The sequence below is a fragment of the Tiliqua scincoides genome, chromosome 3 (assembly GCF_035046505.1).
Source record: "Tiliqua scincoides isolate rTilSci1 chromosome 3, rTilSci1.hap2, whole genome shotgun sequence".
NCBI lineage: Eukaryota > Metazoa > Chordata > Lepidosauria > Squamata > Scincidae > Tiliqua > Tiliqua scincoides.
In genome coordinates this window covers 73,696,448-73,709,657 of record NC_089823.1, presented here as the reverse complement: position 1 = coordinate 73,709,657, position 13,210 = coordinate 73,696,448, and the positions used below count along the sequence as shown (strand labels likewise).

Sequence of the window (13,210 nt, the reverse complement as noted above, 5' to 3'; positions counted from 1 at the left end):
CCTTGCATCTGGCATTCTGACATAACCCATTTCTAAAATCAGGAGGTTGCGCATACACATCATGGCTTGTACCCCGTAATGGATTTTTCCTCCAGAAACTTGTCCAATGCCCTTTTAAAGGCGTCCAGGCCAGTCGCCATCACCATATCCTGTGGCAAAGAGTTCCACAGACCAATCACACGTAAAGAAATATTTTCTTTTGTCTGTTCTAACTCTCCCAACACTCAATTTTAGTGGATGTCCCCTAGTTCTGGTGTTATGTGAGAGTGTAAAGAGCATCTCCCTATCCACTCTGTCCATCCCCTGCATAATTTTGTATGTCTCAATCATGTCCCCCCTCAGGCGTCTCTTTTCTAGGCTGAAGAGGCCCAAACGCCATAGCCTTTCCTCATAAGGAAGGTGCCCCAGCCCCGTAATCATCTTAGTCGCTCTCTTTAGCACCTTTTCCATTTCCACTATGTCTTTTTTGAGATGCGGCGACCAGAACTGGACACAATACTCCAGTCAATACACAATGACTCTAATATGTCATTAACAACTGCTTTGTACCTTATGTTTGTACCTTGTGCCTAAGCAGTTATGGTTTATTGAAGTTCTGGGAGCTCCATATTTTTGAAAAAGTGACTACCACACAGTGGAAAAAGTATTCTGGGTCATGAAGAACATCTAAGGGGAGCAATCAGGTAAAACAAAACAAAAAAATTACTGCTCATTTTGATTCAAGAAAGAAAAAATTATCTAGACTAGGCCAGTACTACTCAAACAGCAGTAGCTTTGCCACATGATCCTTTCCGATCCATATTCAATACCTTTTGGATAGGATTGTTCACCCATGAGGTCATGTGAAGAAGCTGGGAAGCAGTAAACTGTTGGGGGTGCTTCTCATTCTGTGCCCAACCACTTTCTCCCTCAGCCCACTGCCTCCTCAGCTACTTCACTCTGTGCTCTGAACATTTTCTCCCTTGTTAAGAGTAAGGAGGAGAAGGATTGGAGCAGGAATAATGGAACATTTCCTCCTGAATCGCTCCTGCAAGGAAGTAATTCTGGTGGTGAGTCTGGAGGAAAAAGGAAAGGGCTGCTACCACCCTGTCCCAACCACTTTCCCTTCCAGTATAATTCCACCACTGCTATCTTCTTCCCTGCCTGGTTTCTTCTTCGGAAAGGACAAATGGAGAGAGCAAGCTAGAGACAGGTTTTGGGAAAGCAGGTGGGCCAGGAAGAAGGAGAGGAAGTAAGGAGAATGTGATGCTCTGGAGTTACGCTGCTTCCTTGCCTGCCTTCTTCAAAATAGGCCAGATGGAGCATCATCCAGTAAACATCATCCAACCTACCTCCATCAAGGCTTCTTTGCACACTGATTTGAAGAAACAGGTGTGTGTGCAAAGCAGCCTTAGTGGAGAGAGGCTGGGATGCATATTTAAAAAAGGGAATGGAAAATAGGGATATCTCTTTGGGTGCCACTTCAATTTGGGCTGGGACTTTGTGTGGATACATTATTTTATGCACAGTGATATTTTTGTTGAGGCTGAAAATTCCCACATTTGTGATGGGAGCAAGAGCAGCCACATAATTCACTACGGAATGAATTAATGTGCCATTGGTAAGCATTTCTGTAGATACAGGGTCATGCAACTCTCTTGCATGATGACAAAAGAAATAAAATAATAATAATTCAATGTAATTTTAATTCAGTGTAGTTTATCAAACTACAAAATGTAAAGAAAAGACCTCCTTAGGATTTTAATTGATATTTTAAACCAAACATTTTAGCTTAATTAGGAATAGATGTTTTTGCTTTTGTTCTCTAGTAAAAACCTTTTGCTAGTTCTACAAATAAATAGATTCAAAAATTGAATTCTCTAAACATTTTTTTTCTTTTTTTCCTGTTAGAAACTCAGTTAGCTATCCACTTAGGAGCAAGGTATTAACAACACAATCCTATGCATGTTTACTCAGAAGTCAGTCCCACTGTGTTCAGTGGTAATCAGGTAGGTATGCCTAGGATTTCAGCCTAGGTCATGAAGAACTGGGGAACTGGCCAAGCCAGGAGCAGTTCGGGGTTGGATAGGGAGGATCTCAGCAGCACACAACAAAATTCTGTCAGACCGGCTCCCAGGAGTCTCCTAGAACGCTCGTCAGCAAAAGATGTGGTGTAGGTCTGAGGAAACCCACAGGAGCCCAGAAACTATGGAGAGGTAAGTAAAAAAGATTTGTACTTACCTCTGTGGGGCCATCTGGTTGACCCCCTACACCATAACATGTAACATACATTCTGTCAGCAGTGGCCTAACAATTTTAGTTGGAAAGAACTAATCATCATCCCTCATCATCTGCAGTTTTGGCATCTGCAGATTTGACAGAGGACAGTCTCTGGCACTCCCGAAAGCCACTTCCTGGTTGCACTGGACACTAAAAAAATAGTGTTACATTTTTTTAAAAATTTTTTATTAAGTTTGAAAAACAGATTCCTTACCGGGCAGCCCAATCCTGAGCTGCCTGGGGCACCCAGCCTTGGTGGAACAGAGAACGGATGCCAACAGATCCTGCGCGCCCTGGGCTACCGCGGGAGGCGCCTCAGGAGAAGGGGACTTCTGTCCCCTGCTCCTGGTAAGGTAAGCAGCCCTGCAGTGGGTAAAGGTATTTGTATAGGGCGCTGAGCCCTCCATGAATGCCCTGAATCCTGCAGAGCGGAGCTCCGTGGACCCACCTCTCTCCCTCCCCCCAGCATGCCTCCCACCGTTCCCCACCCCGCCTCCCCGTCACACCTCCCTCAGCCCTCTCTCCACCCCCTGCCGGCCTCCCCCCTTCCCGGAACACCTCCTCCCCGCCCCATCCCTGCTTACTGTGCTGTGGCTCGGCAGTCCATGAGACCGCTGAGCCGCAGAGGCTAGCACGGTGCTGGGCTAGCATGGTGAGGCTCGCAAACATGCCTTACGGCACGTTTGCGACAGTCTGCAGCGACAGGGAGCTGCAGCATGGAGCCCAGGATTGGGCTCTAAGTGTGGCAAACTGGCTGTAGGGTGGTGCCTGGAGCTCCCAGAAGTTACTTCTGGATCACACTGAGGCCTACAAACCCTCCCTCAACCCCGGCGCACCTCAGAATGTATTGCAGAAGCACTTGGGAAACTGCCTTATGCTGATTCAGACAATTGATTCACTTTACCCTGAACTATCTGTGTTGATTGGCAGCAGCTCTTTAAGTTTCGAACAGAGATCTTTCCCACTGGCAGTTATATCTCCTTTCATCTGGAGATGATGGAGAGCTTGTGCACTCAGCGCGTATGCTCTATCACTGAATTATAACCCTTTCCTAATTATATCTGATGCATATCTTATATTTACTAGTTCTGTGCTTGCCTACCTGACTTGCATGTTTTGCCTTGCTTTAGTGTAAATGTCAACTTTTTAGTTCATATACTCTTGCAATCATGCAGAGAGTTATGCCATCCAGGTACCAAAATCTTTCAAGCAACAAATTTATTTTCTTTATTGCAAGCTCATTGTGAATTTTTTTTTTTAAATTATAACATATATCTTAGCCTTTCTTTTCCATAATGTTGAAAAATGTGAGTCCAGTAGATTCTGATAAATTGTTAACACGCTGTTGTGGTTATCCAATATAGGAGAGATAAATCTGGGCTAGAATGGAAAAAAATTCAGCACAACTCCATAATATATCATAGTCTAAGAAATTTGTTTTAATCTAATTAGTGGGCATCCAGCCATGATTACTAAACAAAAATTAATTACACACTCGAGACCTGCTGTAGGAGAAACAGTTGATGAATCTAGAATTTAAGTACTGTATAATTACAGTTCACATATTCCTTAGGAACGTTTAAAGGTAGATATTTAGTAATGTGAGGCATGTACTAAACTGTCTGATACTATAGTTCCTAATATACTGCTCTAATATCTTATTCATTGTAGATTTGGTGAGCTGCTAATTTAAAAAGTAAAACCCATCACAATTATTTTAATGGATTTATTTGGAGAATTCATAAAAGTTTTTACCAGCAGAATAAAAATGAAAGATTTCACCCAAATAAGGTAAAAGTTTTGATTAAATATCAGTTCAAATTTCAGGTAGGATTTAAATTTTTTTAAATATTAAAATGATAAAATAATATAGAGTTAAAATACATGAGGCATAGAAGGCTGTGTCATCTGGTGCCAGCTACTACAGTTGGGGCCTCAGTATTTGCAAGGGATCCATTTTCAGACCCCTGCGGATGTCAAAAACTGTGGGTAATGAAATCCATGGTTTTGCCCCCTTTAAACCCTCCCAGGCCTCAGAATGCCTTAAAATGCATAAAAGCTCCACTTGCGACTTTTTCAGCCTGAAACGGCCATTATGAAGCCTATAGAGCAGGGGTGCTCACACTTTTTTGGCTTGAGAGCTACTTTGAAACCCAGCAAGGCCCGGAGATCTACCAGAGTTTTTTTTAAATCCCATTATAGTCAGTGGGGCTTACTCCTGTGTAAATGTGGACAGAATTGCAACCTCAGAGCCCAACCCTATGGTGTCTACTCAGAAGTAAGTCTCATGCTAGTTAATGGGGACTACTCTCTAGTAAGTGTGGATAGGAGCTTTAGAGCAGGGGTGCTCAAACTTTCAACTTTAGGGATCCTGGACCTTTAAAATTGTGTAGGAGAGAATTTCAGCAGGTGCAGCTTGTCATCTGTGGGATGACAAGTTGCACCTGCTGAAATTCTCTCTTCTATACACTTCCAGCATCCCTAAAGTTGAAAGTTTGAGCACCCCTGCTTTAGAGCCCAATCTTTTGCATGTCCCCTCAGAAGCAAGCTCCATGCTAGTCAATGGGGCTTACTCCCGGGTAAGTGTGGAGAGGATTGCAGCTTGCGTGCCCAAGCCTAAGCCTGTCTCCTCAGAAGTAAGTCCCATGCTAGTCAATGGGGCTTACTCCCGGGTAAGTGAGGAGAGGACCGCAGCCTTGGGCACCTGCATCTCTCAATTGCTGCTGAACTTCCCCAGCCGGAGGCTGCCACCACCCTGCATCAGCAGCACTTCTGAGTGGCCCCAAGCAACTCCTCCAGACAGTCCCGGGCTGCTCCCGAGCCCTTCTGGAGACGCTCCTCAGGTTCTCCAAGGCACAACTGAAGTTCTGCTCCGAGCCTTCCCTGCAAAGTCAAGCCCAACCCTTGTTTAGCTCCACTACAGTTACCTGGGTGTAAGAACCATTGACTATAATGGGACTTACTTCTGAGTAGACAGGCATAGGATTGATCCTATGCACATTTACCTGGGAGTAAGCACCTTTGCCTATAATGGAATTTAATTCAGGGTAGAACAAGCATAGGACTGTGTTGTAGGGCTGCAATCCTATCCATACTTTCCTGGGAGCAAGTCCCATTGATTATAATGAGATGTACTTCTGAGTAGACATGCATGGGATTGGGCTCCAAAGCCCATTTTATCAGATGCATAAAGTATCTGCATTTAGCAAACAGATGCACAGGGGAATACAAAGAAAAAGTTATAGGGGGGGAAAAGCGATTAACAGTACAGTTTTCTGCATGTTTACTCAGAAGTAAATCTGTGTTCAAAGGATTCACCTCCAGGGAAGTGTGAAGTGATGGTACAAAACAACCTTGCAGTTCCATTGCGACTGAATTGAATATGTGGCTCAGTTTTAGTTCCACGTAGCCAGAGCCCCATCCTATGCATGTCTACTCAGAAGTAAGCCCGTTAGAGCCAGTGGGGCTTCCTCCCAGGAAAGTGTGGACAAGCTTGCAGTCTCAGAGCCCCATCCTAGGCATGTCTACTCAGAAGAAAGCCCCATTAGAGCCAACAGGGCTTACTCCCGTGTAAGTGGCTAGCACTGCAGCCCCAGCCAGGCTCCTTCCCACACGTACCTTGTGTCATCGGTGAAGAAGCGGGCCTGAAGCTGAGCCATCGCAAGAGCCTGAGCTGGTGATGCGGGCAGAAATCTGCAGCCTGCCTGCTGCCCCGCAATCGATTAGTGAGGACTGTCCTGCAAAGTCAAGCCCAACCCTTTAGCAGCTAAAGGCAAAATGAGTCAATTGCGGAGCCCTTAGTCTATAGACTAGAGTAGACTAAGGGCTCCGCGATCAACTCATTTTGCCTTGCGATTGACCGGTAGATCGGGATCGACGTGTTGAGCACCCCTGCTATAGAAAATGTGGGCTTCTTTATAGAGCTCTTTACAGCCCAATCCTAAGCTGCTCGGCATGCAGGGCTGCCCCAGCAAAATGGTTGCTGTGGCATCCAGGGCACCCCAGGCAGCCTGCAGCAGTTCCTCAGGGGAAGGGGACTTTCATCCCCTTCCCCCTGGTAAGGGAAGCAGCCTCACAATGGGGCTACTCGATTCTATGGCAGCTCTGGAGCTGCCATAAAATTGGAGAGTCCCATGTTGGACTGCATGGTCCGAAACAGGGCTCAAGACCTGGTGGAGCAGAGCCCACTCCCTCCCCAATCATGCCTCCTCCCCACCCTCTCCCAGCCTTCCCCGCCTCCCCCTGCCCCAGAATACCTCCTCCCTGCCTCCCCCCAACACTCCCACTCACTTCTTCACTGCCAGGTGGTCTAGACAACTGCCTGGTGGTGGAACATGGGCTCCGCAGCAGAGCTGAGCTTACACTGGGCTAGTTCTGATGCTGGGCCCACGGTAAAGCTTGCAAACATGCCTTACAGCACGTTTGCGGTAATAAGCTGGCGTGCACAGGCTCTGAATTGGGCCCTTAGTCTTTATCATTTTGCAGTATCTTTTATAGGCCAGTATATTGTCTACAATTAGGCTGTTTTGTTTGAAATGTTTTCTGGTTACAAAAAGAAACCATGTGATAGCGTTGTGCTGTATGTCTTTTATTGCTCGTGTCTGCAACCTGTTTGAATGCCATCCATGATATTCATAGCCACACTGTGCTTGTATAACTCATGTTATGTATCGCCAATGATTTTTAAATAAGAAAATGTATTAGGAAATTGCTTTCGAGGTAAACATGTCAACATTATTATTATTAGCTTTATTTTTTCAGACCAAACATTACATGATCATATAATAAAATTAAAAGGCAAATATAGCCCTAATTTATTGAATTATTTGAGAGTTTAAATGTGCTGGGTAATAATCATTTTGATGCTGATGTGCTCCTGTCATTCACTGGGAAAGTATGTCATTTTCTTCTGATTATTTAAATTGTTTACATTGCCATAATTAAAGTTATGGTGCTCTTTATCCCTACACTAAAATTAAGTAGAATGAAATGATCACCTTTTAAATAACGCAGAATTAACTGCCATTAATGAGAGCTAAATTACCATGTTTCACATTAGATGGAATTAGTTAGCTAATGATCTATAAATTTATATAAAACACAACTTAACTATATTACTAGCATAATAAAAAATCTAATCTGAAGTCTAAAAAGACATTAAGATGTCATTTGGTAAGCTGTACTTCATTGTCCGTTATGACAATAATAGGTTGATAAAGGCTATAAAGAGCATACTCTGTAGTCAGCCTGCTTCACTTCCCTTTTACTACGTACGCCCCCCTTGACATGGTTGAACATCCCATAGCTGTCAGCATTTGATAGAGTTCCTTGAATTTCCCACTTTCTATCTGCAGTATTTACCACAATGAGATTTGAACCAAGAGAAATGTGATAAAGTTCTTTTGTACAGATAATATTTTGGAAGACATAGCTAAGTCTAGGGACATCTTCACTTATATATATACAGTGCCAATCTCAAAATAAGGCTGTGGGGGAGGCAAGAAGGGTGCAGGAGAGTAGAATGGGGTGGAGACAGAGATGGGGTGGGTGCATTGAGCCTGAGAAGGGAGTAGGTTTGGCGGCAGCAGTGGCTGAACCCTTTCTGAACCCAATCTTGCAGCACAGGTCCACACACACCTATGCCAGCTATTTAACTAGCGCAGGTCCGAGTACACCCTTCCAAGCAATTATGCATGGGATATCTTAGTTTTTCTCCATTGGTCACGGATTAATCAATGTGTTAAATTATTGCATGTGCATAGTATACTAATTTATTTATTTATTTTTTTACCTTGGTATGTGTGTGTGTATTTCCCCTTTGTGCATATATTTCTATCTACATAATAAAGTTTTGAACTATTGCTAAATGTTAGCCAGAAATTATATCTTGTATTTCTATGGGGATACCTTTCTTTTCATCGGCACATCTGATATCCAAAGAAAAAAGATAAGTCTGCAAAGAATAAAACTTCCTGTAATTTTTCTTTTTTGTTGGGGAGGGGGCCATTAAATCAACCCTAAAATGTCTTTCTGATGAACTTAGGAAATTGTGTGGGTTGCAAATGACAGTGAGTTCATTTTATGAGTGTGGTATGTATGGCAGCGGGATTGAATGCAACAATAAAATTGCTTTAGTGAATTCCCCAAAGGGAAAAACCCACTTGTTTTAATTGTGCCAGAGAGCAAAACGTGTTATCTTAAGATGAAAATTGCATGGTGATTGCAAAACAATAACGCTTCAGTTAAGCAATGAGGAACTAGAATTTGCTCTGAGTTACTTTATAGTCAGTGTAAATGGAGTAAGCTCTGATTCATCTAGAGTAGACTGCAATGCCATATATTTAGAACGCAAGATAGTGTAGCACAAGCATAATAAAGAAGTGTTTGAAGATAAATGACTATTTTGCAGCCCAATCCTAACAAAATTCTCCTGCACTGATGCAGTGGTGCAGTGCAACTTGCGCTGTATCAGGTGGGGGAATTTTGCAGGCTGGAGATTTCCTCAAGGTAAGTAGACGTTTGTCCCCTTGCCTGTGGAAAGCTAAAGCAAAGCCATAGCACCTGCTAAATCACTAGCACAAGTCCGAGTGGATCTATGTCAGCTGATCTTGCCTGGGGATAGAATACTGTATATACCAGAGCCACTGATCCTGCCACTTTCCTGGAAGTGGTCATCTCCCCTCCCTGCCCCACCCTGTTACATGCCTTTCTTCCCTCCCTCCACCCCTCTGCTGCCCAGTGCAGAGCTAATCTGCTCCAGCACTTGTTGAGGCCTGCAGGTGGGACAATAGAGGCCTTCCCGATAGCACTACTATTTTCTGTGTTGTCGAAATGTGCTTTACAATTTGCATCAGCTCATGCTGGCGGAGCAGCTACACTGCTGGAATAAGGTGAATATGTCTGTCTCATATTCTCAGTGCACACCCTAGAAGTTTGACAGCTGGTTTATTGTTGTTGTCGGAAACTGAGCTGCAAATATGGACTTCCCACTTTGAATCTTGCCTTTGCTATGTGGCAAGTCACTCCCTCTCATCATCTCCGAGCTGCAATATGGGAATAGCACTATGCATCTCAAAGGGGCATTTAAAGATTGCATCAAGATTCTTGATGTGAAGTGCATTGCACACTCGAAAAATGTTATACAATTACTAAATGCCATTATTATTCTCTGCATAGTTTTGTTTTCAAAAGTTCCAACTTCAGTCAGTTCCAGGTTCTGCAAAGGACACCACCACCATAATTCACATGGCTGCAAATAAATGATTGTCATGTGGACATTTTAAATCATCATTGGCATTCTTCAGTCTCGGGAAACTGGTATCGCGCTCTGAAATGGATGCACATTTTACACATACATGTTAAATATTTAACAAGTAGGCCTGTAAAATACAATTTGAGAAGGAACCTTTAGAAGTAAATGCTTAAAAAGTAAGCCACCCTTACTCAGTGGCGTCGCTAGGGGGTTGCGGGCCACACCGGGTGACACGCCCTGGGGGTGATGTGCTAAAATCGTGCCTTTATGAGCTACCATGTCATGCCATACACCATTGGATGCGGAATGACCAGCGGAACGCAAGGCAAAAAAACCCGTTGAGATAGCTCCTTTCCTTCAAACGTTATGGCCAAAAAACCAGAAGGAAAAATGCATGGAGCCCTATGGAAAGAGAAAGTGAGCCGTATCGTGCGTTTACTCGCGAGTAGGCGTACTTGCCATAGTCCGTCGGAAAGGGCTGGCTGAGAGGACTCCAACGACACCAGAATCATCCCAATCCATTAAATGCAGCCCCCAAAAAACACCCAAGAAGGAGGTCCCTATTCACCCCTATGGAAAGCAAGTGAAACCATGTGGCTGTGTTTACTCGTGAGTAGGTGACCTTGCTTTGCTCCATTCAAAAGGGCAGACTGAGAGGACTCAAATGTCAGAATGGTCCTGATCCAATGAATGCAGCCCCAAAAACACCTGTGGAGGAGGTCCCTTCCACCCCCAGCTGCGAGTGTATGGAGCCCTATGGGAAGCGAAGCAGCCTCACGTAGCGTTTACTCGCAAATAGGCAGAGGTGCCTTGGCTGGTGGTCAGGCCAGGCAAAGAATGTGAGGACACCAGAATGGACCCGATCCGATGGAACTAGAGTGCAACAAAAACCCCAGAAGGCAGCCTCCCCCCCCCCACCAGAAAGGACCAACAAAGAGGCTTGAACTGGTAAGGGGAAAGTTTTCTATTTTGCACAGTTTCCCTCACAGCCCAATCCTACCCACACTTTCCTGGGAGTAAGCCCAACTGACTCTAATGGGACTTACTTCTGAGTAGACATGCATAGAATTGGGCTCTGAGGCTGGACTCCTATCCCCACTTTCCGGGGAGTAAGCCCAATAGACTCTGTTGGGACTTACTTCTGAGTAGACAGGCATAGGATTGGGCTCTCAGACTTGTAAAGCCAGGTGGTTCTTTGTGCTTGAAATAGAAGGACTTTAAACTGTGCACTGGGGAGGGCTGAAGATCTCACTGATTCTTTTGGGGGGGGGGTGTAATTGCAGGTGGAATACAGAGAAAACTCACTTGGTGGAACAGGACTGGCTTCCCCTTATTTAATTATTTATTTTATTTTAATTTAATTATTTATAATTATTTATTTTAATTTGCTTGATGATGTCACTTCTGGCTATGACATCACTTCCAATTCTAAAAAGTCATTCTAAAAAGTGGGTGCTAAAAGTTTGAGAACTGCTGCAATAAGTTGTTAGTAAGTTGACGGGGTTGTGTGTGTGTATGAGACTCTACAAGTTTTCAAAATCGCTAAAATCAGAGTTTGGAGGAATAATACCATCATGTTATATATCAATCAATGTGCAATTTCATGCAGAATGCAATGAAACAATCCACATTGAAACATCTGTGTTCTATCAAAAGGTACAGCCAGAAAACCAGTGGGGACGGGGCAATGGTACATCACCACGCCCACCACCTGGGATGTTGCCCTGGCCACTGCATGGGGTGACGCACTGGCCTCCTGCACCGGGTGACGTGAATCCTAGTGATGCCACTGCATTTCCCTAAAAGTTTCTTTTTTTTTTCCTCCCCAGAGGATGCAAATCTTTCCTTTGATTCTGACTATGTGTTCTCCATTAAAGTAAAGGAAAAGATAAATATCTTCACCAAATGCAAAGAAAATTACATTCAGATAAACACCTCTTATTAAACCTTCCTCCTCAGGAAAAAAAAAATGAAAGCAGTGGGAGCATTCATTTTATGTGACTCTCAAGGAGCAGTTTTCATAAAAGTAAAATGAGAAACAGTAAATTATAGGGAAGTTAGCAATAAGAACAAAGAAAGCATATATTGAGGAAAGGAAAAAGAGCAGGATTTTGTCCTTTAATCTCAAAGCTCATTTAGCTGGATTTGCTGTTTTCTCGTCATGTGTAAGAATAAAAGTACTTCAGAGAGGAGAAAAACGGAATTGCAAGTAGATCCATAGTATAATTCATATATTGTTTTTGGAGAGGTAGTCTGATTGTGTAAAGCTTTATACTGTATTTAGCCATAGACGTCTTGTGGGATGAATCTTCCGTTTCTGCTGTTTTAGCGCTGTGGTTCTTAGCCTTCATGACAGTAACCCAAGGGGGGTTTTTGTGTATGTGTGCAGCACTTACACACATTTGGGCCAGGGTATAGTCATTGTGTGAGAGCAATGATATTTCCTCACCCAACAATCATAAAGATGGGAATTTTGCTAGTACATAAAGCAAAATTAATGAACTATGTTATGCCTCTGTTTTAAAGCCAAAGATTGTTTGGGTGTGTGAAAATGTATACTGTGCTATCTCATTAGAAAAGATAAATGCTTGGATGTGGAGGATGAAAATGATCTTTTGACACATTTAAATAGAAAAAAAAATCAGATATTTAACTAAAAACATTCTTTTAAAAAATTGCTGGGTAAGAGATACTCCCTGTCCTGATGGTAATGAGAATATTATTTCGCTCTCTGGCAGCAGACACCTGCTGGTAAACACCCTTTCTTTGAACTTGAGATGGAAAGTACACAGCGGGTAGGGTTCTGCTGGGTAATGTCTGTTTTTGTGTATGCTTTTCAATGTAAAGTGATAAAAATTGCTTTGGTATTTATCATCATATTTTAAGGAACTGAAACAGGAGGGGACACCTCACTTCCTGATTAAAGGAATGAGAAACATGGCAACAAAGAATGAGAAACACAGCAAACAGTCACCATCCTCAGCTATAGGAAGATGCCCTAAGTACCCTATGCACACACTCTATACAACAAAAAGATGCCATAGCACCTCTGCGTCCTACAGAAGTTACAGTGTCATCAGCAGCAAATGGGCAAAAGCAAAAAAAACGCTAAAAGTTCCTGTAGTCATGAGTTTAAAACCCCTCTTCCCACTCATACAAACACACACACACCCAAGTAATACAATTTTGAGCAAAGCAGAGCAAGAGTATAAAGACAACTTTTTTCGAAGAGAGCAGCCATGTGAAACAAACACAGAAGTCTCTCCATGACAAGGGTTTGAGTCCTTGTAGAAACTTTCATTAACTGGAAGGTGCCCTTATACTGTGTGTGTGTGTGTGTGTGTGTGTGTGTGTGTGAGAGAGAGAGAGAGAGAGAGAGAGAGAGAGAGAGACTGGGATGAGACACAATGGAACCCTCAACAACACTCCAGCAAAGCAGCATGCTGGTAATTCGCTGCACAAAGACACAAGCTGGAAGCCAGACAAGATGGGCTTGCACCCAGCCAAGGAACTGCCCCTAACTAGCAAAGTAGTCACCTTTTGCATGACTGGCCAAAGCACCTATGGCAGGGACAAAAGAATATGGGGAATCAGGTCTAGAATTACACCAGCCATTCCACAAAGCTGCTGTCTAAGCATTTAGCTGCAGCTGCAGATAGGCAAAGAGCGCACACCTGGCTGGAAGGTGGTAGCATATGG

At 43.5% G+C, this 13,210-nt stretch overlaps 1 protein-coding gene across 1 annotated transcript in view; it reads left to right on the top strand.

Moving 5' to 3' along the window:
• Window positions 1–13,210, top strand: part of IL1RAPL1 (interleukin 1 receptor accessory protein like 1) — a 784,296-nt gene that overhangs the window by 93,352 nt on the left and 677,734 nt on the right. Inside the window, exon 3 of the mRNA XM_066621736.1 lies at window positions 11,343–11,372. Within this exon, the coding sequence (XP_066477833.1) occupies window positions 11,343–11,372 (30 nt within the window). The remainder of the gene's footprint in view (window positions 1–11,342; window positions 11,373–13,210) is intronic.